At 40.6% G+C, this 27136-nt stretch overlaps 1 protein-coding gene across 6 annotated transcripts in view; it reads left to right on the top strand.

The window, feature by feature from the left end:
- ATRNL1 (attractin like 1) overlaps nt 1-27136 on the top strand; it is a 1008890-nt gene that overhangs the window by 274006 nt on the left and 707748 nt on the right. For all 6 annotated transcript variants that reach the window (XM_053305805.1, XM_053305806.1, XM_053305802.1 and 3 more), the window contains exon 20: nt 16704-16797. In XM_053305805.1, the coding sequence (XP_053161780.1) occupies nt 16704-16797 (94 nt within the window). The remainder of the gene's footprint in view (nt 1-16703; nt 16798-27136) is intronic.

Raw genomic sequence — 27136 nt, 5'->3', positions numbered from 1 at the left:
CATCCAACTTTGGGTCTGTTCATATCAGTTGCAAACAGAATTCCATCATGGATATACTGAGTCACAAGAAGAACTCTTTCCACTAACGGAGATGACATTCCAAGGATCTGGCTGAAGTTTTCAGGAATTGGTACATCAGGGTTGTTGTTTTTTAAGCAACTTCACATATTGTCCTCCCTTCTGCAGCAGGACAGGTCACAGAACCTGGCTGACAAGGGAGGCATTCATTCAATTTTGTGGAAGAGTCCTGCTTTACATGTTTCTAACCTTTCCACTCATCAATCAAGCTAGACAGAGCCAGCTGCATACTAATAGTTTGGGGAATAAGCATCCCTGGTTCATGACTTTTCTAGTTCTTTTCAATCAAATCTTTGTTCACTTACCTTGCTATCAAAACCTTCTTACAATGAAACCATGCCACATCTGTATCTTATCACTCTAGCTGACAGTCTGGAAAATAGAGAGGAAACCATAGGTAGCAAGGATAATGTTCTCATCACTAAACCATCTGTACTTCTGTTATGTTATGAAGCAATGTGGAAACATTTTCTCCATTGTCCAAATAAGGACAATGTAACTCCACAACCAGTGTCTTTAGATCTCTCCAATTTACTGCATCTTAGGAAGGAGGGCTTGGCTCTGTCATCTCTAAGGGTACACCTAGTGGCTATTTTTGATCACCACTCAGAACTCTCTCCCCTGCCCTCCATATCTATCAGAAGATTTTTCAAAGGCATTAGAATGTGCAAAGCCTCCTAAGAAATTTTTATAATCTTCTCAAAATTTAAACCCTTTGTTTAGAGGGTTTAGAGGCTTTGTTTTAAAGCTGCCCCACTTGAGCAGGGTTCTCCAAGTTTCTTCTTGAATTTCACTCTATGCAGAATTTGGTGACATCTCTGTCTTTGTAGTAATGAAAGATATCAGCATTGTAATATACTTTGCATTCCAACAGTACTATGCTTTGTTTTCTTTCCCCCCCCAGAGTTAAATCGGTAGGGATGTGCACAAAATGGATTTTGCATTTTGTTTCGAGCTCAAAACAAAACATAAATGGTTGAAACATTTTGAAATTCCTTACTTTTCTGTTCCCAACCTCCTTCCTCCCCGCAGCCAATGGGGGCACCATTGCCCATGACAACACTAGATTTGTATGATAAAAGCCAACCAAGAAGCAAGCAGATCACATGCCAATTGGAAGCCAGTGCCAGAAAACCAGTCAGCAAGGGAAAAACAGGCCTCCAAAATGACACACAAAATGTTGAAAGGTTTTGATGGAAAATTTTTGAATTGTTGCGAGCTCAAAACAGGCCCTTTATTTAGAGGGTGTTTTGTTTTGAGCTCAAAACACTCAAAATGGCTTGTTTTGAGTTGAAATGTGGTTTTGGGTGGGGTTTTTTTTGCATTTTATATCCCGCTCTTCCTCCAAGGAGCTCAGAGCGGCATACTACATACTTAGGTTTCTCCTCACAACAACCCTGCGAAGTAGGTTAGGCTGAGAGAGAGTGACTGGCCCAGAGTCACCCAGCTAGTTTCATGGCTGAATGGGGATTTGAACTCAGATCTCCCTGGTCCTAGTCCAACACTCTAGCCACTACTCCACACTACTCCAAATATTTTGACGTCAAAACTTTTTGCAAATCTTCACAAGTTGGTATTCATTATAATCATAAACAAAGCCATCAACACCTTGAAATTACCAGTTATACTTAAATCATTGTTATGTTTCCACAATGTCCATGTCTACTGGCTAGTTCCAGTCTGCATTGGTTTGCTTGAATAGTGCCCCAACGGCTAAGAAATCAATATAACATGCCAAGTTTAATGGTAGTGATATACCTCTTTAATTATACCTTTTTATTATTGATTCGTGAGGGAGGCACAATTGACGTTTTCTCAAGTACTTTTACACATTATCCATGTACACCTGTTTTGGTGTAGTAATTCAAAGTAAAGAAAGACTAATCTATGTAGTGAACTCCTTTGGAAACAGAAATTCTCTTTTCAGCTCTACTTGAAACAAGGGGGAAAGCAACCACTGCATTTTAAATTCAATTGCTTAAAATGTAGGCTTCATGGAAATGTTTGTAGTAGTTCTTCTGTCAGCATAAGAAACCACATTTTTAAGCTGAGCCAGCAGCCCAGAAGCAATCACAGCATAGGGTTATTATTTAATATGTTTTATATGGGTGGTAATTTCACTGTATGGATTTTCTTTAGTAAATTTTATTGCATTCAAGAATCTTTTTGTTCTTCTTGCAATCTCTATATTGTATACAGCAGGGCGTGGGTATAGTTACACAAAATAGCATTTAAATGCATCTTTTAAAAATGTAATAGAAACTTAAAGCATTCAAATGCTTGCTGCTTCAAAAATGTTTGTGCACTTTTGCATTAACCCCACAATAGGAATGGTTACCAACACTTAATTATTTTGAAGATAGGATTATTTTTATGCAGTGAGTCCAATATTGCAATGTAGAAAACATGTGATGGTGACTTTGAAAAATATTTTACTCTTACCTAGTAGGCATGTGCAAATGTTTGACTCCAAATACCTGAAGCTGAATTATATGCACAAGCCTCCTGGTATAATGGGTAACCCCTGCTAAGTGGGCAAAGAGGCACCTTTTACCATGGTGATTCTCTTTATTTAACAGGGGGGGAGTAACTGGCCCTGTCCACCCCCAGCACAGTACTTCTAGTGACTGTTGCTGGTGTGTGTCTTATGTTTCTTTTTAGAATGTGAGCCCTTTGGGGACAGGGAGCCATCTTATTGTTTGTTATTTCTCTTTGTAAACTGCCCTGAGCCATTTTTGGAAGGGCAGTATAGAAATTGAATTAATAATAATAATAATAATAATAATAATAATAATAATAATAATAATATATCATGTAGAGGTGACCATTCCCACCACTCATAGAGCTCTATTGGGACTGAACAAATTATTCAGCTTTGGGTACTTGGAGTGGAGTATTTGTACAGGCCTAATAGCTAGCAAGAATTTAATAAATTGTTGAAAAGTTAGGAGGAGGACTAGTTGCATAAAGGAAATGTGATGCAGTCAAGGCCATGTTAGTTTATTAGAACAATGGACGAGAAAATCCTACTCACATGTTATTTTCCATACATGCACAATCTATGTACACTGCACACACACACAGTTTTATAAGCATGTACAGTTGATCACAACTCCAAGCTTACCTGATTGGAGAGGGGGATCCAGTAGTAGTGTGAAGGTAGCCACAAAGAATAGGAGGTCAATGGTGGTGATAGCTCTTCCTTGGGTGGGGGAAGCAGGAGCTGCCGCCGCTGCCATCACCCCAAAGTGTGTTAATGGTGGCTCATCCTTGTTGCTATGAGCACCCCAAAATATTAATACATATATAGGCCTGTATCTGATTTCATTTTATTAAGAGTTCAATTAGATCTGCCTGGGTACTGCCTGGTAAATGATTTGTAGAGGCAGGGGTAATCTAGCATTGGTTATCAGCGTCTGTGGAAACTCACTGAGACAATGGATCAGGCTTAATTACCAGTCTCACACTGCTGAAATTAACCTGTGTCCAGTAACAGGATGCTTCTGCCTTAAGTCAAATGTGTTGATTAACTTGCCTCACTCATGCTTACCCTTTTGATGATACTTTGAATATTCTTTTGTTGCAAATACACACTAGATAGAGGTATACAAGAAATAATGTCTCACACAAATAGAATTAACTCCCTCTCACTAATTGCTAACTTTTAACACCTACTGGGACCAGGCTAGCACATCTGGGATGCAGATTTGCTTTTGGACTTTGTCCCCTCCTCAAGATAACAGCTAACAGGAGATGAGAGTGAGATCTCTCTGGACTGATCAAATATCCTGAGCTAATTTGGGTAATTAAAAGACAATATTCCAAGGACAGCAGGAATAAATGCCTTTTGTGATCCAGAAGACTAAAAAGGGACATCAAAGGATGGAACCACTATAAGAAGGAGTCTCTGGACATGGCAGTTTAGCAGTTCTGTGCCTACGGGCATTCTGCTCACACACTAGCTATCTTGTGCCTACAGCAAGATTTGCTCAGGAACTCTGCTCATGAACAGGAACTGTCTGTGACTTCTACTGCGCAGTGAGGAGTCAAGACTTTTCCCCAGCCATGGCACCTTCACTCTCTGCCTCGCTCTGAGCAAACTGTCTGCTTGACCACCAGAAGCCAGACCATCGCTCTGTTGCTGCTCCCAGCTACAGTCTCTCCTCTTCAGCTGAAAGATCCACCATTCTCAAGCCTGGGTAAATATGTGGCTCATACAAACCTGGAATTCCCTCATCCCTTCCCCTTCTCCTACACCCTTCACCTCTCCCTCCTACTAATTTCTGAAACCCCAAAACCATACCAGCCCTGAGCCTTCCTCCCTCCCTCCCCCTTTTTCCGCCTGTATCTAAACTGTACTAGGCTCTAGGAAGATATAATTGCACGCACATATGTCAGTTAGGCACACTGTGGAATAGTCAAGTCAAGTCAAGTCAAGTTTTATTTACGGTCCTAGACTATATTGGTACTGGTTAGGATGTTCTGTTTAATTACTGTTGCTAAAATTGATAGAGTATTCTGCTTTCTGCTTTGCTAGATTATGTTGTTAGTCTTTATACTCAATAAAGCCCATTGAATCCTTCTGAGTAGTTTGATCTCCTTTCCTTCATTTCTTCCAGATCATACGTGGTCATCAATATAAAAGAACTTGGTCCAGATCTGTTTTATATACTAGCTAATGAGCATGTTCAGTATATAGATCAGGCCTGGTCTGTAACATTGTCCTTTCAGAAAAATGTGTTTTTCTAAGAGGTCCTCCTAGGGGCTCTAGGAGGAATTCTCTTCCTGAAAGTGGAGGATAGGAGGAGAAGACAGGTGAGAGAAGACAGCAGCGGCACAAGAGGCTCATGGCACCACACTGCTGCTTGTTGTTACTCTCCTCCCCCATATAGAATCTGGCACTTCAGGTTCAGCTGTGGCCCGTGGCCTAACATGGCCAATGCCATCACTGCTTGTCACTCCTTCAGACCTCAAGGGGACAGTGGAGTTTCTGAACTGTTGTCTGAGGTCACTGGCAGACTGGATGAGCTGAAAATTTATCAAGACAAGGCAGAGGAGAGGTGGTCAGTAGGAAAGCCGATCCAGTATTAGGTGTATAGATCATTTTTTATATGACTCCACTTCCATTTGAAGGATTAGGTTTGCAGGAAGTTCTCCTGGATTTGGTTTTGCTGTTATTATCAGGTGGCAGCTGTAGCCAGGGGCATTTTCAAACAACCCTGGCTTATCTGTCTATCAGATTTTTATACCACCTCGCCTATATGGCTCTAGGTGGATCACAAATACAGAAACAGATTTTAAAAACACAAATAAATAACTCATTAAAACCAGTTTAAAATAATTTCAGTGCTCACTCAAGGCCAGGCTAAAAATATGTTTTCAGGGCTCCTTTGAAGGCTGCTAAAACTCTTAAGCCTCTAATATCCATAAGGAGCTCATTCCAGAATCCAGGAGCAGCTATAGAGAATGCCTGATCCCAAGTTGCCACTAGGCTAATGCATCAACTACAACTTTTTATGCAGAAGTTAGATATGCCCACTGTTGCACATGCCTTGGTCACATCCAGATTAGTGTTGCACACACTCTACATAGATCTGATTTTGAAAGGTGTTTGCAAACTGCTGTCGGTGCAGAATACTGTGATTTGAGTGCTGATGGCGGGATGTTCTGTGTAGCATGTTACTCCAGCATTATTCAGTTTTCATTGGCTCTGAGTTTCTGAGTGCAGTTCAAAGTGCTGATTATCTTTTTTAAAGTCCTAGATGTTGGGGCTGTGGTATTTATAGGATCACCAGTTCAAACAAAATCCTGCACACTCATTGAGAACTTCAGGGGAAACCCTGTTCTATGTCCCACTACCTTTGAAACTGATGTGAACATAAGAGAGGACCTTCTTGGCTGCAGCACCCAGACTATGGACCTCCCTCCTCTGAGAAGAATTGTTAGCCCCTTATTGACCTTTCAAGACCTAGTGAAAACCATATTTTTCACATGCCTTCAGTAATAGTTTGGTTGTTCTCCTGATTGACTGGCTGTTCTGCTGAGTTTTCATTTTTAAATTGACTTTTTATTATATTTTAACTTGTTATATTTTAATTTGTATTGCCCTTAATGCTATCCGCCATTCTTCTGCGCTAAACTCCTGAATGTGTATAGGAAGCATTTGATGCTGTTCTTAGAGATTTAGCCTCTGGAATCAAACCTCCACTAGCTAGCAGCTCCTCCGGAGATAGCTAACAATTGCAAATTTCTGTTCTTCAATAAACTTAGTTTCTGCTTTCAAGGAATTTGTCTTGACTCTGTGGCTCCCTCCTGAGTGCCCGAATATGTGTCTCTGCCATTCAAAGCTAAAAATAGCTTCATGTCTGCTATACATTTGGATGACTATAGATAGCAGAAGCTGAGAGGAATTAAGTGGATAGGAACAACCATTTAAAGCGCTTCTGGGAACATAGGAAGCTGCCATATACTGAGTCAAACCACTGGTCCATATAGCTCAGTATTGCCTACACAGACTGGCCATGACATCTCCAAGTTTGCAGGCAGGAGTCTCTCTAAACCCTATCTTGGAGATGCCAGGGAGGGATCTTGGAGACTTATGCAAGCAAAGATACAGGTGCTCTTCCCAGAGCAGCCCCATCCCCTAAGTATCTTAGTGCTCACACATGTAGTTTCCCATTCAAATGCAAACCAGGGCAGACCTTGCTTAGCAGAGAGAACAATTCATGCTTACTGCCACAAGACCAGCTCTCTGGTCTGGAGCACAATAGGGGTGTGCACAAAACCAGCTGGCATGGTTTGGTTTGAGGCCTAATCAGATCAGAACAGGAGCAGGCCAGTTCGGTTTTGCCTCCCATTGACCCCCCCCCGGCCAGGTTCGGTTTGGTTAGGCGGGGTGCACAAGTAATAATATAGATATATATAGGTATAGATTTATTACTTACTCCCACCAGGGGGCTTCTCTGAGGCCACGAGGGATCTATGGAGGTTTCCCCTCCCCCTCACCAGCCTTCCTCATGCCAAAAATCTCCCGGTTCGGGTGTTCTTTGGCACTTTCTGGGCATTTCCCCCTCGCAGCAGCCAATTTGGAGTCCGCTGTGTATGCGCAAATGGGCCTCTGCATGGCCTGGGTCATGACCCAGCCATAAAGGGGCCCATTGTGCATGCATGGCAGCCTCCAAAATGGCCACTGTGATGGGGGAAAGATGGGGGGGTTGGTCTGAACAGGGGGTGGTTCTGTTCAACACTGAACTGTCGAACCGAACCAGTTTGACGTCGAACCTGTTCACCATTGAAGCTGTTTGCACATCCTTAGAGTACAGAACAGTGTGTTCTGGTGTTCTGGAGCACAGGACAGCCATTTAAGGACAGAATTACCAGCGAGAGCTCCTTTCCTCTTGGACAGCAGCAGCAGCTGTGGTTATTGTTTGCTGAAGCTTTTTGTTTGTTTAACAAGGTGTTCTTTTTTACCTGTGCTGCTGCAAAAGGATCGCTTTCATTTCTTGAATATATTGAAGCAATCCTTCTGCAGAAGCGCAAGTATGTAAGAGCACATTGTCAAACAAACAGAAAACTTCAGCAAACAATAATCATAGCTGCTGCTGTCTGAGAAGAGAGAGGTACCATTGCTAGCTATTCTGTCCTTAAATGGCTGTTCCGTGCTCGAGAACAGTGCTTTAAATGGCTGCTCCTATGTGAAAATTATGTTGTGTACTCCACATCCACTTAATTCCCCACTCCAGGGGTGCAAAACCTTGAATACTCTGTGGATTAAATTTGTGAATGTATGTTAACACCTTTTGTCATATTTCCCCCTATCTAGGGTGTACCTTAAAAACCTGGAGGGCTTTCAGAGGGGTTTGGATAGTCTGAGGGCTATAGGCCACCTCCAGCCTAAGAGGCAGGATGCGTTTGAATACCAGTTGCAGGGGAGTATTTATTTATTTATTGTTGAATTTATATATCGCCTTTCATTAAAAACAATCTCAAGGCGGTTTACAAAAGTTAAAAACATACAATAAAATGACAATAAAATATTAAGCTAAAAATATAAAAACAAATCAATTTAAAACCTATAAAATACAAGGGTAAAAACTATACACAAGTAAAAACACATAGAAGCAGCAATAAAAACAATCATGTAAAAGCCTGGATAAAAAGGCAAGATTTAACAAGCTTTCTAAAAACTGTGATGGAGTCTGAGGAGCGAATGGCCACTGGGGGAGCATTCCAGAGTCTGGGGGCAGCAACAGAGAATGCCCTGTCCCGAGTGCACAACAGCCGAGCCTCCCTCATTATTGGCACCCGGAGCAGAGCCCCCTCAGATGACCTTGTCGAGTGGGCAGCAACCCTTGGGAGCAGGTGGTCCCTCAGATACCCCAAGCCCAAACCATTAAGGGCTTTAAAGGTCAAAACCAGCACCTTGAATTGGACCTGGAAACGAACTGGCAGCCAGTGCAACTCTTTCAGAATGGGTGTGATGTGCTCCCATCGGGCAGCTCCGGATAAAACCTTCTGACTGTAGGCCATCCTTTTGTCTAGATTCTAAATTTTGGGCAAAATGCTATGTGCTTCTACTCAGGCCAAGTCCAGTTCTGAATATGTGTCTTGAGTCTTTGTGCTGCTCAAATAAGGTTTATGTTCTTTCATCAGAGACTCAAATGCAAGATCCTGGTGTCCTAGAAGTACAATTGCATGTAAGTAGGTCCCCCATATTGCCAATTTTAGTGTAAAAGCAAAATAAAATAGCTACTATGTTTTTCTTTCCAACCAAAACAATTCAGTATATTTAATTCAGTTAACTGTCATTGCTAACAGCTATTCAACTATTTTAGGTTCTCTAGCTGTCCGACCTTCTTGTAATCATTTGCTATAAAATCAAGCATTTAAGCTTTTGTTTGTGGTAAATTAAACATTACACATTGCTTATATTAAATGCTCGTTATTTCTTGTAGAATTGTCAAGGGCAGACAAGTGGAAAAAAATAAACACAGACTTGCAAACATAATGAAGTGTAATGTATGTTTCTCACTAAATGTGCTATAAAAACATGTCATTGCTGCTCCTGCTTTTATACATTAACACATAAGAATATTTATATTGATGGCATTTGAAGGGGTTTTGGTAGAATTTAGTGATAGACTAACCCTGTAAAGATGTACTTTATATTAACAATTTATGCTCTTCTTAAAACTCATTTATTTTCCATAACTGGCATAAAAATAGCTGCTGGTCGAAGCTGCAGCAAATATTCATTTCTGAAAAAGTAAAGACCTATCTTCCCAAAAAGAGATTTTGTAGGCTAACAAATTGATCAATATACTATATTCCAGATTACTGGGGGAAAGAAGGAAATGGTTTGAATTTGCACACATGTGAATAGGGCTGCTATTGCAGTTTCATATGTAAAATCAGCTGTTAAAGTAGCTATTAGGATTTGAACCAGGAAAACATTTTTCACCATCTTTGCAAAAGCAAATTGCTTTACTTTAGTTGCTTTGAATCTGAGATTTAACTTTGTTCCTTAGATTTTCAGACCAATTTCAGTCATAGCTTAAGCACAGAGAATTCAGATCAGTAGGTCAACCCTAAGTTAACAAAGTTTTTTGCTTTGTCTTCTTTCCATTGTCACAACTACTCCTCCAGTTCCTTTCATTCCTTTGCCGCATTTTCACCTAGCCTGCCTTTCATCTTTAATTTCTCTGTTCTCAAATATTTGAAATATCTCTCAAACAAAAATTATATTTTAGTTTCTCCTTCCTCTGTGTCTTCTGTGCCATTGCTGAAGTAACCTCTTGCTTGTGGGCAAATATAGATGATTGCACCCAACAGATTAAATATAGTCAGATAGGTTACTGTCCTAAATAACTTAAACTAGTTAAATGCACTTGTTTTATTGGCTTATGTGCCTTTAGTGTTTGACTTTGAACTGAAATCGCAACATTTCACTGCAACATTTAGTGAAGAGGGCGCTTGAGTAGCAGAGAAGCACTGCTGGGTCCTGTGTCAGCTTCAGTCACAGTTCTGATTGCCCTGACAAGCTGCAGCTGTGTGGGGGCTGTTCCAGCTGCCAGTTTCCAGAAGTCCAAGCAAGAGGTGGGGTTTGGGGGCTTTTTGCTTTAAATGGAGGAGGGCAAGCCAGAGGTGCAGCCACTGATGCAGGCCGCCTGCAGGTGGCCACCAGATCTGGCCACCAAAAGGGCCAGCCTTTCGTGGCGGCCTTTGGGAGTGGGACTGAGGGCTGGGGCCAACCTATTGTCTTGGACTGCTGGAAAAAAGATTCCTGCTTACCTCACTGTTGCCTCATACTTAGGGCTGGTACAGGTATGTGTTTGGGGTTGAACAGAGATGGGGAGGCGGGGGACAACTCTGAGGCAGTTATACCAGTGGTGGTGGGGAACTGATGAAGATATGGCATTGTTAGGCCAGTGGGCCATTATAGGGGAAGGGAATTCAGAAATTTAATTGTGTTTGCCCCTTCCAGCAGGGCTACCATCTCTTTGACCTTGGAAAGCAATGCCAACTGCCCACAAAAACCTTACCTTATTACTCTGTGATGCCAGGTCAGTTCAAAATATATTTGAGGTAGTCCATGACTTGATTATGGATGAAGGAGCCGACTTGGTATCTATCACGGAGACCTGGTTGGGAGATGCTAGTGGTCCAGCTTCTCCCAGACGGTTATTCCATGGTGGAACAGGTGGGAAGATGTGGGCGGGGAGGTGGGGTGGCTGTGGTCTATAAGAATACCATCTCCCTTACCAGGATCCTTGTCATGGATTTGGCCTATATTGAATATGTGAAGATAGGTCAAGGGCCCAGGGAGAGACTGGGACTTCTGCTGGTGTACCGACTACCCCACTGCCCAGTGCAGTCCCTAACAGAGCTGACCTGGTTGCTGAGTTGGCACTGGAGTGGCCCAGGCTGGTGGTGGGGGACTTCAATATTCATTTTGGGACCAGGTTGTTGGGAGCAGGTCAAGAGTTCATAGAGGCCATGATGACTGTGGGCCTATCCCAGTGTGTCTCTGGACAGACACATGATGCCGGTCACATGCCTGATTTGGTCTTTTGCTCTGATCAGGGTGGAGTTCCGTGGGTAGGGACTCCTGTCATCTCCCCATTGACATGGATGGATCACCATCTGGTTAAGGTAGAACTTACAAGTACAACCCACTTTTGCAGGGGTGAAGGACCTATTAGATAGGTCTACCTGAGAAGGTTATTGGATCCAATAGGGTTCCAAGAAGACTTGGACGGGTTTAGGGTTGGCTCTGCTAGTGATTCTGTCAATACTCTAGTGAAAACATGGAATAATGAACTCACTAGAGCAGTAGACAGAATCACCCCTAACGTCTTCTCCGACCTGCTTTAAAGACAGTCCCATAGTATTTGGATGAACTACGGAAGCTGAGGTGGCAAGGTAAATGACTAGAGTGCAAGTGGAGGAAGACTCGGCATGGATGATCTCCAACTGGCTATCAACAGAGGGAGTGCGACTGCTGATCCTTTTGGATCTTTCCGGTTTTTGACACCATCAACCATGGTATACTTCTGGACCACCAGAGGGAGATGGGATTGGAATTGGAACCACTGTTTTATAGTGGTTCCATTCCTACCTCTCTGGTAGATTCCAGGTGGTGTCACTTGCAGACTGTTGTTCTGCAAGGTGAGAACTAAAGTGTGGAATTCCACAAGGTTCCATACTTTCTCCAATGCTCTTTAACATCTACATGAAACCGCTGGGAGAGGCCATCAGGAGGTTTGGTGCAGGGTGTTATTAATATGCTGATGACACCCAGATCTACCTCTCCATGTTGACTTCATCAGGAAATGGTATATCTTTCCTTAATGCCTGCCTGGAGGCAGTAATGGGCTGGATGAGGGATAACAAACTGAGGTTGAATCCAAATAAGACAGGGATACTAACAACAAGATATGCTCTGGCATGGTGCTAGCTGATCACTTTTCATTAAGCTGATTATTTTCTAATGGCAAGAAACGATTAACAAAGATTTCACAAACAAGCACTAATGGTGAGAGATGTTCTTCTCCCCACATTTGAGGAAAAATTTAAAAGCCACAGTGGGGTTATACTTTTATTAGGACCTAAAATGCCACCTAATGGTGCAGTGGGGACTAGCAAGCCAGAGGTTCCCAGTGAAACACTTATATCAGGCAGCAGTGATATAGGAATATGCTGAAAGGCATCATCTCACACTGCGCGGGAGATGGCAGTGGTAAACCCCTCCTGTATACTTCCAAAGACAATCACAGGGCTCTGTGGTCACCAGGAGTCGACACCGACTTGATGGCACACTCTACTTTACTGACTGTGGGGGGGTCAGGACCCGAGAGATAGTTTAGATCTGCCTGTTCTGGATGAGGTTACACTCCCACTGAAAGATCAGGTACCTAGCTTGGGAGTGCTCCTGGACTCAAAGCTCTGCCTGTTGTCTCAGATTGAGGCAGTGGCCAGGAGCACTTTTTATCAGCTTCGTCTGATACGTTAGCTACTTCCACTTCTGCAGGTAAATGACAGTGACTTATAACAGTGGTACATATGCTGGTAACCTCCAGGCTTGACTACTGTAATGCACTCTATGTAGGGCTGCCTTCGTATGTAGTCCAGAAACTACAATTGATACAGAATGCGGCAGCCAGATTGGTCTCCAGGACAACTCAAAGGGACCATATAACACCGATTTTAAAAGAACTGCCTTGGCTTCCGATATTTATTTATTTATCATATTTTTTTACCACCTGATATATACATCTCTAGGCAGTGTACAAAATTTAAAACAATATTTTAAAATCAGCACAGATTAAAATACATGAAACAATTGAAACTGTAGCATAAAACAGAAATAAAAACAGTAGCATAAAATAATTGTTAAACCAAATTATTAAAATTAATTCTAATTAAAAGCCTGTGAAAACTGGTGAATCTTGAGGATCTTCCTGAAAACAGAGAAGGATATGTTTCTGGGTGAAATACAAAGTGAAGGTTATCACATATAAAGCCCTTAATGGCTTGGGCCCAGGATTTTTAAGAGACCTCCTTCTCTGTCATGAACCCTGCTAACTGTTATGATCTTCTGGAGAGGTCCGATTACGGTTGCCGCTGGCTCATCTGGTGATGACCTGGGACTGGGCTTTCTCTGTGGCTGCCCTGGGGCTTTGGAATATGCTCCCTGCTGAAATAAGAGCATATTTTTCTCTGTTTGTTTTCAGGAAGACCCTCAAGACACACCTGTTCTCACAGGCTTTTAATTTGAATTAATTTTAATAATTTGTTTTCATAACTGTTTCATGTTATTGTTTTTATTGTGTTTTTTGGATTTTAATCTGTGACTTGTATATTGTTTTTAAATTTTGTACACCTCCTAGAGATGTATATATCAGGCAGTATAAAAACATGATAAATAAATAAATAATAGTTGGGTCATTAAAAATCTGATAGACAAAAAGTTACTGCTGTTATCAAAAATAGAACACATGTCCCCCCTCCCCCCAAAAATGTTTATTTTTTAATACAAGTTTTTTGCTGGCCAATGGCCATAATAAAACTGATGATGATGATGAATACAAGTCATTGCAAAAACATAAGATGTCTGGCACCATCCTAGAAGTGGCAGTCTTCCTCCATGTTTGTCTCAAATGGGATGGAATACTTTTTTCTTTAGAACTTTGAGTGCAGTTGTGTTACTTATTGAATACTATTCCATAAACATCCAATATATAAGAAAAAGTGTAGTTGTAATATATAATATATGCCTTTCTTGAAAGCTGAGTAACAGCTGCTATTGTAATAATACTACAAACACTTTACATGTGCACTTTACATGACACTTTACATGTGCATTGGAAAGGAAAATAAAGCATCCAAGACATGTTTCTATCCCCAGGAGATTATCCATCTACATTTTTCAGGTGAGAGAGTAACCAGGAGGAGGAAAGGGAAAGTCATGGGTAACACACAGCAGAAAGAGGAAAGAAATGAAAGAAACATCACACAAGTCTAGCATGGGAGGAATCAGAAGTTTTGTTTTTCAGTTTTCCATATCAAAGAGGTTAAACCAAAGGCTCCACAAAAAGTGGTTACACTCTCTGGCTGTTCCTTTTACATTTCCACTCTTACCTTAAGATTTAGGAAGTGTGCCTGTGGCTAACGCAGCTGATTATCAATGGTGATGCACTGACTCAGTGATCATGAATCACTGATGGCATATGTCTGGTGGCATAATAAATCCCCTGATTTACCACTCTGAAAGGATATGTATGACTAATGAAAAAACAAGTGATATTTGGCCAGTCTCCCATGGCCTATGTTTTTGCTCAAAGTAGAAGAGGAATTCAAAGCATGTTTTAAAAGATAGCATCACCAACAGTCATCAAATCTCTTTTAGTTTATGATTGATATTTGAACTCAATATACAGTACAGATATCTAGATATACACTTTACTATGGAGAAATAAGATTCATGCTGCTGATGAATTTTCAAGTCATGAATAATGCAATAGGATCTAATAATAATACTAATATTGCATTACAAGAAGACAGTTCTTTTCATCAGATACATGCATTCAGTCATTACCTCTTCTAGCCAAACCCTGCACATTTCCATACAAATGAGCTCTGATAGTGATTTAGCAACATACTCCATACAAAAATAGGTCACAGTTATTATTATCCTGAGTTCCTTGGTAAACCTGCATGGTGGAAAGTTCCTCATAATTTGCAAGTTATACTGTTGGTTAAAGTCAAAAGATAAATAAGCCCTGGAACCATAATTATTGAATGTTTATTAAAAAAAACTAGTTCCTTAAGCAATTAACTGAAGACATTTCCTTCCTGAGTGATGGTCAGTATCTTTTCATGTTTCACATCAATTGTTAGCTAGTCTCCTACACTTCTTAACCTTTCTTATTTTCCTGCTTTCTCAACTGATGAGTCAAGTACTTTCTTGTTATCAGCAGTCCGCAACGTGCCTCATCGATCCCAACTAATTTTGTACATCATCTTTTGAGAAATTTACTTTTAAAGGTTGTATCAAAATATGCAAAATAACTTGTGAAATCTCCCCAGAAATAGCCCTCCACATAATCACCCTATCACTCTTATTTGCCTCTTGCAAACACACCACTGTTTCCCCAAGTCTCAAAAATCTTTGAAATCCTCCCTCTCCAAGTAACACACAATTGCTCTTCTATCCTTTATCTCCAGACTCCTGGAGCATGATGCTTAGGAAGAACCCTGAAATTCTTGTCCAAATTTCAGTTTCTACTTAGAGGAAATCTGAAATTCTTTGTTTTCACTTTGGAAAAATATTGGTTTGACACCCCCCCACCCCAAAAACCCCCACCTTTCTACCTATTCTTCTTTGCTGTTGAAATAACTATTCTTGCCATCTACCTGTTGTTACTGACCACAAAAGAACCCTCTTTAAATCTCCGCACTGTTTCCATTCTTACCTTCAAAATCCTTTACAGCTTTGCCTTTCATCTTCTGCATAACACCTTGACTCTCTCTCTCTCTCTCTCCTTTGCTTTCCTATGTTCAATCCATCTTCAAATCATATTTTCCTTTTCCTTTTTACAAAATTGCAAAAATATGGCCCCTGCTTTTTCCCCTCAGCAAGGATTATCAGATTTCCTCCAAGGAGAAACTGTAATTCAGAAAAGAATTTTTGTAAACAGTGCTGGTCTGTGACTGCAATAAAGGAATTGAATTTACAAGTATTTCAGGGTTCCTCCTAAGGAGGGCTGAAGGTGTTTATAATCTACTCAGCTGAAGTAGGGCTGAAGTAGTTATAATATACTAGCTGAGCCGGGCGCAGAACATCTGCGCCTCAGGCTGGTACCTCCTGCTCCCACTGGCCGGCATCCCTATTTTCTCCCCCGTCACTAGTCCAGCAGCTGCTCACAAACTCTTGCAATAGCTGCCACGCATAGGTGTAGTGGTGGGTACGTTTAAGATAATTATATACTGTATAAAGATTCTTTCCTCACCCATAATGATTATTTTCTCTTTTCTCATGTCCATGCTATTGATGCATTAATCAGAAGAACCAGCAGTTCCTAAAACTAAATTCCTGAAATTTGGAACCAGTCATAAGCCCCCTTCTACTAGTTTACAAGCCAACAACAGTTCATGAAAGTTCTCTTTGTTAAGCAGGGTCTGTCCTGGTTTGCATTTAAATTAGAGACTACATGTGAGCACTATAAGATATTCTTCTTAAGGGATGGTGCCACTTTGGGAGGGGCATCTGCATGCTTGCATGCGAAGGTTCCAAGTTCCCTGGCATCTCTAAGATAGGGCTGAGATAGACTCCTGCCTGTAACTTTGGAGAAGCCGCTGCCAGTCTGTGTAGACAATACTGCGCTAGATGGACCAATGGTCTGACTCAGTATATGGCAGCATAGGCTGAAGAATGAACCAGCCCACAAAATCAATGTAAGTACCTCAGTGTTGCTTCTTCTTGAACATGATATGCCAGTGGTCCTTCCTATCACACAACATCAGCCTAACACCTACATAAGCTGATAAGTATTAATATCCAATGTATTGCATTAGTATGTAATTACAGTATTTTTGTTAAATCTGTTTCCTCTTTGTTTTTATAGCTTGCACATGCAGTGGACATGCAAATATTTGTCACATGCAAACAGGAAAATGCTTCTGTACAACTAAGGGGATCAAAGGAGACCAGTGTCAACTGTGAGTACAACCCCACCCCCCACCCCATTTAAATGTAAGTTTAAAATAAAATAATATCAGCAAAATTCATTTTGGATTGAACATAACCCCTCAAGTATCATTTGCCACAGAAAATGAAATGAGTGTCCTATGTTTTTGAACCAAGTCAAAAGTGGATTAGCAGTTAATGTCACACAGTAAAAACAGAAATAAACCCAAATTATACATGGCGGCTGACATTCTAACTAATGAAGCACTTGCATAAGGAGCAAAATTGGACTTTTGCAAGAAGATTGCATAATTGCACTAGAAACGCCCCCCCCAAGGTTCTGTGCAAAAGTTCAATTTGAAAAAAAATGAGAATGCTTCAGTTGCATAGTGTTGTGCAAGCCTGCCTGCAGTAGTACAACATTAGGCTGGAACTCAAACTCCAGGCGGTGCAAATAGCCAGCACAGCAACTTTTCACTAGTGCTTTGTTAGTCAGGATGTCAGCCAGTACACACAAACACACACACACCCCTCACACAACTGTGTCTCAAAATTGGTGTATTTCATCAAATGAGATGTGTATTCAGAGGAGTTCAACATTTCTAAAATATTATGAACCTTAGGACTAGTTGAAAGCTAATTTTTAACATGTATGATTTCCATGCTCCTTGGCAAGAAAAATAATTTTTCCTGCCAAAGCTCAGTTTGCTCCAGTAGTAAATTGCATCTGTAAACAAACCAAAAATGCTTAAAAATAATACTAATAACCTTATTATGTTTTGTTTTGAGTTGCTTAGCTCTTCTGTTTTGTGTGTTTTAATTTTTGGACAGAACAGAATAAAATATAATCAAACCATACTTGTTTTCTGTCACTTTATTACCAATTCCATTCTAGATGCTGTATGCTTTTAGTGTGATAAAGTGATGCTGCTATGTTCAACTAACATATTATTCAACAGTCCTAAGAGGATTGAAGTGCTCATTCTTTTCTTGTCCGTTTTCTTGTCTTGTAACTGATTAACTCTCTGAAGTTCTTTGAAAAGTACTTTGAAAATCAATGGGACTACTTCAGAATAATGGTGCAGGGCCTTTTATTTTTAATGTGCAGCCAGACACAAAACGTTCAGGTCCAAAAAAATGAAGTGCTGTTCTAAAAGAACATTTATGTAGCTCAAAAATTCAGGTAATGCAAAGGTTGTATTATGTAAGAAGTTGTACTGTGATGTAAAAAGTGATTGAAAAGTAAGGTGAGTAGTTCAGGTTCTGGTAGAACCCAAACCCTAATCAAGTATACCAGTTTCTCCTCCCGCTGCCAAAGATGCTTCCTCTGGACTCCAAAGATACTTTTCACAGGGTCTTCATCAATGGATATAACAACAACAACAAATATTTATATACCACTTTTCAACAAAAGATTCCAAAACGGTTTACATAGAGAAATAATAAATAAGATGCATCCCTGATCCCAAAGGGCTCACAATCTAAAAAGAAATGTAGGATAGACACCAGCAACAGTCACTGGAGGTATGGTGCTGGGGGTGGATAGGGCCTGTTACTCTCCCCCTGCTAAATAAAGAGAATCACCACGTTAAACAGGTGCCTCTTTGCCCAGTTAGCAGGGGTTATATAACACTCTATAATTGCTGTGATATTCTTAGTTCTGAATTTTCCTTTAAAACTTCAAGGAATTTTTTTCCTTGGGCAAGGAAATTTTTTCTTGGATAAGGTTGGACATTGAAAAGGCCTCAGTGAATGATGAACAATGTGGGCAACATAATTTCAGCATGATTACAGAATCTGCCTTGCCACGGACTCAAATGTATTTCCTATTCCAAGAACATGCTGTTTCACAGAGACCTGTGATTTCAGGCCATCACAAATTGTTAAATGTAGCATCAGATGTACATTTGTAAGATGCCAATTCTCCAAATCCATAGATTTGTCTTTCATATTTTGGCTATTGCTGTTTGCTGTTGAGAAGTCTCACTAGAACGATGTACAGATTGTGATAGTGTAGTTTGGAAGGCTACAGCATGAGTATGATTAAATTGGAATGTAAGACTTGTAATTAGTTATCATATGATCCCAATAGTTTCGGGTTAGAACTGGGCTGTTATGGTTTTTCAGCATATTTTCTTAATATTTTGTGTTGTATAAATGCTTAAATTGTTGTGCAGTTAAAAAGAAATGATGCTGTGAATATGAGCACAGCATACATCTTTGTTAAACTCAAAATAACAAGGTAGCATATGTGTTCCCACTACTACTATAATATTTTCAGTACGCAGTATGATTTATTTATTTTTGCTCTTTATGAAATCTCTGCCACCACCTCACCTAGCAGCAGTGGTTAGGTTTCACAATGAGGATATATCATGGTGTGACCTTCATCATATATGCAGTGCTTTGACAGCAGTCTGGGTCAAATGGAACATGTGAAAAGTAGCACCATGTAGGGATAGCAATAGCAATAGCACTTACATTTATATACCGCTTTATAGCCGGAGCTCTCTAAGCGGTTTACAATGATTTAGCATATTGCCGCCAACATTCTGGGTACTCATTTTACCGACCTCGGAAGGATGGAAGGCTGAGTCAACCTTGAGCCACTGGTCAGGATAGAACTTGTAACCTTCTGGTTACAGGGCGGCAGTTTTACCACTGTGCCACCAGGGGCACATGTTAGGGGATGTTAGTGAACTTATTCCATTTCAGGTATGAAGAAGAATTGGGGGCAGGGCTCAAAAATATAACTTATCCCTCTAATCAGGCTCTGTACCAGAGGACTGGAAAGTAGCAAATATAACACCGATTTTTAAAAAGGGATTCAGGGGTGATCCAGGAAATTACAGGCTGGTTAATTTAACATCCATTCCAGGCAAATTGATGGAAATTTGCCAAGGATAAAATTGTAAAGCTCATAGAAAAACAGGCCCTGCTGGGAGAGAACCTGCAAAGGATTTCTCCTTTGGAGTTCTTTGAGAGTGTCAACAAGTGTGTGGGTAAAGGTGATCCAGTTGATATAGTATACCTGGACTTCAAAAAAGCTTTCAACAAAGTTCCTCATCAAAGATTCTTGAGAAAACTTAGTAGTCATGGGATAAGGGGACAAGTACATGTGTGGATTGCTAACTGGTTGAAGGACAGGAAACAGAGGGTAGGTATAAATGGAGAGTTTTCACAATGGAGGGAAGTAAGAAGTGGGGTCCCCCAGGGATCTGTACTGGGACCGGTGCTTTTTAATTTATTCTTAAATGATCTAGAAGTAGGGGTAAGCAGTAAGGTGGCCATATTTGCAGATGATATCAAACTCTTTCGGGTAGTGAAATCCAAAACAGATTGTGAGGAGCTCCAAAAGGATCTCTCCAAACTGTGTGAGTGGGCTAAAAAATGACAAATGTGGTTCAGTGTTGGCAAGTGTAAAGTGATGCACATTGGGATGAAAAACCCCAACTTCAAGTATACATTAATGCTAGGGATCATTAGGAAGGGGATAGAAAATAATAAAACTGCTAATATTATAATGCCTTTATACAAAACTATGGTGTGGCCACACCTGGAGTACTGCATACAATTCTGGTCACCGCATCTAAAAACGGACATTGTAGAACTGGAAAAGGTGCAGAAGAGGACAACCAAGAAGATCAGGGGCATAGAGCACCTTCCTTATGAAGCAAGGCTAGAGAGCCTAGGGCTATTTAGTTTAGAAAAAAGATGACTGTGGGGAGACATGATAGGGGTCTATAAAATCATACATGCCTCTGAGTACCAGTTGCAGGGGAGTAACAGCAGGAGAGAGGGCATGCCCTCAACTCCTGGCTGTAGGCTTCCAGTGGTATCTGGTAGGCCACTGTGTGGAACAGGATACTGGACTAGATGGGCTTTGGGCCTGATCCAGAAGGGCTGTTCTTATGTAAAGATGAGACAAGCTTTTAAGCCCCTGATCATTCTTCATCTAGAATCCTAGCTGGAAAAGCCAGTGAGTGTGTGTGTCTGTGTCTGTGTCTGTGTGTCTGTGTGTATCTCTATCTCACTTTTCATCTAAGTCAGTGGTGCCCATTTTTGTGGCCTCCAGATGTTGCTGAACTACAACTCCCATAAAGTACCAGCTACAATTTATTGTGGCTGTGGATGATGGGAGTTGTAGTTTGGCAACAACTGTTCTCCTTCTTATTCTATTTATTTATTTTAGTACATTTATATACCGCCCCATAAAAAAAAAATCCCAGGGCGGTTCACAATATAAAGCCAATTAAAACATTAACATAATTAAAACAACTTAAAATACAATAAAAACTCTAAAACCAAAGCTTTAAAACTATAAACCTAAAGCCTGACTAAACAGGCATGTTTTTAGGTCATTCTTAAAAACATTCAGAGAAGGGGAAACTAATTTCGTTAGAAAGTGTGTTCCAGAGTCCTGGAGCAACTCTAGAAAAGGCCTGGTTTTGAGTCTCCCCCAACTGAGCCGGTGGCAACTGCAACTGGAACTCCCCAGATGATCTTTACAGGTGGTGGGGTTGATGAAGAAGAAGGCGCTCTCTTCAGTACCTCGGACCCAAGCTGTTTAGGGCTTTATAGGTAATAACCTGCACTTTGTATTTCACCTAGAAACATATTGGCAGCCAGTGTAATTCTTTTAAAATGGTTGTAATATGATCTCTTCGGGCAACCCTGGAGACGACCTGGCAGCTGTATTCTGTATTAACTAGTTTCTGAACTACATACAAAGGCAGCCCAACGTAGAGTGCATTGCAGTAGCTGAGTCTGGATATTACCAGCATATGCACCACTGTTTTAAGGTCAGAAATGGACGTAGCTGGTGAATCAGCTGAAGCTGATAGAAAGCACTCTTGGCCACTGCCTCAACCTGAGAAATCAGGGAGAGGTTTGGGTCCAGAAGTACTCCCAGACTCTCTTTCCTTTCCATACCTGCTCTTTCCGAGGGAGTGCAACTCCATCCAGAACTGGTAGATCTAAACCACTTCCTAAGTCTTGACCTCTTCTGCTTCCCGGGCAGTCTCAGAGCTGCCATGTGCCGCTCGTATGGGCGACCAGTGCTGGCAAGCCGGAGAGCAGCTGGAATCGTGTGGGGACAGGCAGGACGGTTCTTGCCTTCCCCCGAGCCCCCCCCCCCCCCCGGCCAGGCAAGTAAGGTCGTGTGCATGCTCTTACTATGGTTATAACATTATAACTAATAAAATCATTATATAATGTTCAGCTAAAATCTCTAGATATTTATAACTCATGTATACTTTACTATAAAGTATACAGGCATTATAAATATCCAAAGATAAATCTATTATAACATTCATTTATAGAAATCAGCATATAAAAATATGAGCACATTGTATTGTAACTTATAAAATATAAATTCTGTTTAAAATTCTATCATTTATGATAAAAACAGAATTTAAGTTTTTCAATTAGATTGATAGAAAGCAATTTTAAGAAGCTGCATGGGTAAAATGCAAAGAGTGGAAGCTCAGCAACCATGGGACTCTCCTGCCTTAAGGGTCCTCCATAGCCAGTGTACTTCACCACATTTTTGGATTTTGTCCATGTTCCATTTTAGATTTTACTTTCATTGTAATGTAGCGAAGCCTCTCTAAGAAGAGACTTAAACAGACTGCACAGACAAAAACACTGGTGGAGGAGCAAATCCACATTTTACCCCACTAGGTTTCTGCCCATGGTAAAGGTAAGGTAAAGTGTCATCAAGTCGATTTCGACTCCTGGTGCCCACAGAGCCCTGTGGTTTTCTTTGGTAGAATACAGGAGGGGTTTACCATTGCCTTCTCCCATGCAGTATGAGATTATGCCTTTCAGCATCTTCCTGTATCACTGCTGCCCGATATAGGTGCTTCCCATGTTTTGGGAAACATACCAGCAGGGATTCTAACTGGCAACATTCTGCTTGTTAGTAAAGCATTTCCCTGCTGCGCCACTTAAGGTGGTTTTGCCCATGTAGATGGTTCAAATTAAATTCTTTTCATGACCAGGAAGTCTCCCCTAGCCATGGTGTAATTTAACAGATGGGCATGTGAAAAGTTTGTAAGCCAACTCTGATGGTCAAATGAAGAAAGTGGTGTGTCCACATTCTGATTGTCTCGGAATGGCTTAGCTTATTTCTCAGCTAGTTGAACATGAACTTTGTGTGCGGCTTGGCCATCTTAAGTTCTATGATCCTGTCATCTTAGTATGGACATCAGGATTTTTTGGAAACAGATCTTTCTGTTGATCTTTCTGCCTGGGATGCTGCTCAAGCATTGGCAAACACCTAATGAGGCCCCCATAAGGTCCCTACACTACAGCTGCTTAGTAAGTCTGAATGACTATGGGAAAGAGGCAGCCAGGGCAGAGAAGGCTGGCAGTGGGCTTTGTGCATGGAGAAGTTTTGGGCTCAGTGTTTCTCAAGTGTCAAAATTAGTTCCAAAGCTCCCCTTCTGAACTCTGGTATTTCAGTGCCATCCACACTCTCTATGTTGAGCAAATCTAGTCCTAATTAATTTCTACCATTCAGCTGTTGTTCAAGATTATCCTCTATAAGATGGATCAAGGAAGCTTGCCATTATTATATTTTGTTTGAGAAAAACAAACAAAAAACTTGCATTTTTCACAGCTTCTAGAAATTGCAATTAGAATTTAAGACTATAATGTATGTCCTTTGATGAAATCTTACCAAAACCAGCATAAGCTCTTAAATATGTTGAGGAAACAGAGGTGTTTCTTGCACCTAAGTTTTAATTCCAGAATCTACTTTGCCCTTCATTATCCACTCCCCAGGACCCCCCCCCCCATGATACAAGTGTCAAAGGGACTTACTCCAAAACATGTGTATGGTCAAAGCCTTAATTCATTAAAAACAAGGCAATCCTCCTTTTAAACTACTGTATACCCTTAATGTGTTGATAGTCCAAATCAGAATATTCATTTGGATCTGTTCTTGCAGTTGCACATTGCATATTAAATTGATGAAGCAGGTAAAAGTCATTTTCAGTGTTGTTAAATTTATATCTGTTATATTTTACACAACTACCATTTGTACCAAGGACTATGTACAGTACATGCTCAAATACTGGTAAGTTGTAGCTGGATATAAATTGTTTTCCTACTTGTTGGGCAAGCCATTGTGCAATCTCAGCAACAAGCCTATAAATCTGTGATTACTAAAGTAAGGATTTCCATGAAAATTTCAAACTTTAGCTGTTCACTGTGTAAGTTAGATTTATATTCCTGTCAAGGATTCTATTGATTACAGAATCATAGCTGCAGGGCGCCATGGTGCTCCTCCCACCCCTCCCTTTCTAACTGTTAATGGTGTGCGATGAATACCATGCCCTAGGAGTAGGGGATTCTTCGAAAATATAGAGACTGTATAAAATACATTATTGCAGAGTGGAAGAAGCTATAGAAATCCAGAGAGAAAGAGATGCTTATCCCTTTCAAGGCAGCCAGACTTTCCATTTGGAAATGACTGGTTTTCTTTTCAAATATAGAATACATTTGCTATAGAGTTTAAATATGAGTACTATTGAATAATATTTTTAACTATTGTACTGTTTTCTAGTACAGTGTCTTTCTATATCAACAGGGCATATTGCTTTTCAGTTGCAGTGGTGAACATGATTGCTACCACACAACATACCTTATCACCAATAGGACTAGAAGCTGGTTTAAAGATTACAAAATAACTGTGAATGCTGTTGAACACTTCTTCAGACTGGTATGGCTTTCATGTAGGAAGCCATAATGACAATTTACTATATTTGATGGAACTGATCACAGAAGCAATTCTGTGTTTATGTCAGAAGTTCCCTGGAGAATATAGCACTTTCTCAGAGTCATGTGACCAACCCAATTTTGTGGCTAATTGTTTACCAATGTTGTTGTTTTTGTATGGATTACTAGCATGTAGACACATTTTTAAGCAGTGCCCATGAAGGGGCTATAATGTTTAGACTACCTTTTGCTTCCAAGCAGGGCAAGCTGCACTGGCTGGGTTTTGTGTCTTGCTGTTTGTTGAGTGTGCTGTCTGCAGTGAGCTAGGTAGAAAAATGGCAATACAGATAAACTAACCATAGGTTAGGGGAGGGACACTGAAGGCACCCCTGGCCCAGGTGCTGTTTACCCTAGGACCAGTCCTGCTTCAAAGCATGATTATGCTAATAGTATTCTTCAGTGTTCCCAATCTAATCTAAATAAAAACAATTTATCTTTCTGGCTGATTTGTATCTAGTTAACATCTCTTTCTAGTCAATATCTGGGTTTTTCGATAAAAAGAAGTTATTGATGCCCCTTTTATCCCCTTTCTCCTTTGTTCCTGTGCATGACAAGCAACTAGCTGAATCTTTCTCTAGCAGGTGAAAAAGTATTCCCTGCAGCTCTAAATCAAGTGTACTGTTTTCCTGGTATCAGTGGAATTACATTCATATATTTAGAGGTACATTTGACACCTTTTTGTGTCCTGTTTCCTGTTGAAGTTCAGGTTCAGGTACCAAGAGAAAAATAAATAGCAATTCCATTGCAATAACATTTAAAAAGCACTTCCTTGATAAAGGAAAATGCAATAAAATCTAAGAGATGTATAGCTTGGTAATTAATAACATTCTTTTTTCTAGCCAAGAAGCTTTTTTAGCTGTCTGCCAGGAGGAAGATAGATAGATGAATACTCTTCCCTAGTTTGTTTCCTCGATTTTACTCTTTTAGAGTTAAACAAAAATGATGCTGAAGAAGCAACTGTAAATACTTATGAAGATGTGTGCTTGTAGTTGTAAAAATGCCTGGGGTATAGCAAATATTGTTCCATTGTGGCCAAGTTGTGAATGCATTGTAGCATTAGGATACATCAAGGAAACAAATCTCTGTAAGTGGCTTCAGGTTAAAAAAAAATGAATGTAATATTTAACCATTTGATTTTCCAAGCAAGTAGTGAATTAAAATGCATATATTTTTAACATTTTGACTGCAATTATTACAATAGGTTGGTCTTTTGGAACTTTCTTCGATGGCAGTGTTATGAAATTGTCTTTCTAATCCTTAGAAAACTATCACTCAGGGAAGAAAGCTCCTTTGTGATGAAATTATCACAGGCATGGAGTGTTAACAAGTTACCTAAATCCTCTTACAGATGCTCCTCCAAGGGAAGTATTAACTGATAGACACTGAGCCTTTCTCATGATTACGTGAGGGGGCTTGAGAGTGGGTGGTAAGGAAGGCTCTTAAAACTTACCTTCCCCGCAGACTATTCCTCCGTCCTTGCTAGCTGCACTCCCTGCGCACCCAGACGATCCTCCACTGGTCCAGGCAGCATCCACTGGGTCAGGCATCTGGGCCCCTGGAAATCCCATCGTGCACTGTGCAAGTGCATTGTGAGTATCCCAGCGGTGATGGACGGGCACCCTTCTCTGCTACAGTGCCAACTAAAAGCAGCTGGCACTGCACACGATCGAAAAAGCGAGACTGAGGGAGTGCTTGCTCCCTTAACCTCATTTCGGAGGCTGGCTGTGCAGTCGGGTTTGCTGCCAAAGCACTGTCGTGATCGGCTGACTGAAGGCCAGGTTCTTACGAGCAGCCAAGAGCGGGCTTGGCTACCTTAGCCCTTCTTGGCTGCATGTGAGAACAGTCTCATTAATTTTAAAATCCCTGCTGATTCATTGGTACTAAAGATGTACAATTTGTGGAAATTTTGAAGCCAAGGTGGAAAAACTTTTTTCCCGGGTTTTTTGTGGGGGGTTTTTTGGACAAAATTGAAATTTTGAGAAGAAAAGATGCCATATGCCATGCCTTTTTCCCCTTTAGCACCCATATTACAGTGACATATATTACCTCCCTCATCCTACTGTTACTGATCAAGTTTCCAGGAAGATCAAGCCATTTCTACACCTCTCTGCTGCTCTCTGACGCTAAGCCCACTATTTTGCCAAGTTCTGCATGAATGCGTGTAAAATCTGCCAGGTCCTGACAGGCCAGACACAGCATTCAACTTCATAGCATAGTTGCAGCGCTCTCTCTGCACTCTACTGTAGTTTTTAAAACATGCTACATGCAAGTTTTACAGTTGTATAATTTTTATCATTTTATAGCTTTTACAGTTATATAGTTATTCACAGTCTTATAGTCTTTACCAAGACCCTGGAATTCTAAGTCACTGGGTTCCCAGAACCTCAGGTATTGGAGAATACTCTATCTATGTTCTTTCTATACTACTGTCATGTTTTTAAGCCTTATGGTTTTTTATGCCTTTTATACCTTGCATGCTTGATGAGACAATGCTTTTATAAATTTTTAGCTTGATGAAACAACGCTAATGGTCAGCATCTGATGTTTCTTTGTTCTGCAGATGGATAGAAATAACTTGAATATTTCAAT

This window comes from Hemicordylus capensis, chromosome 3 (assembly GCF_027244095.1).
Source record: "Hemicordylus capensis ecotype Gifberg chromosome 3, rHemCap1.1.pri, whole genome shotgun sequence".
NCBI lineage: Eukaryota > Metazoa > Chordata > Lepidosauria > Squamata > Cordylidae > Hemicordylus > Hemicordylus capensis.
Note: the sequence above shows the minus strand (reverse complement) of the source record. Positions and strands in the feature narration are given on the sequence as shown.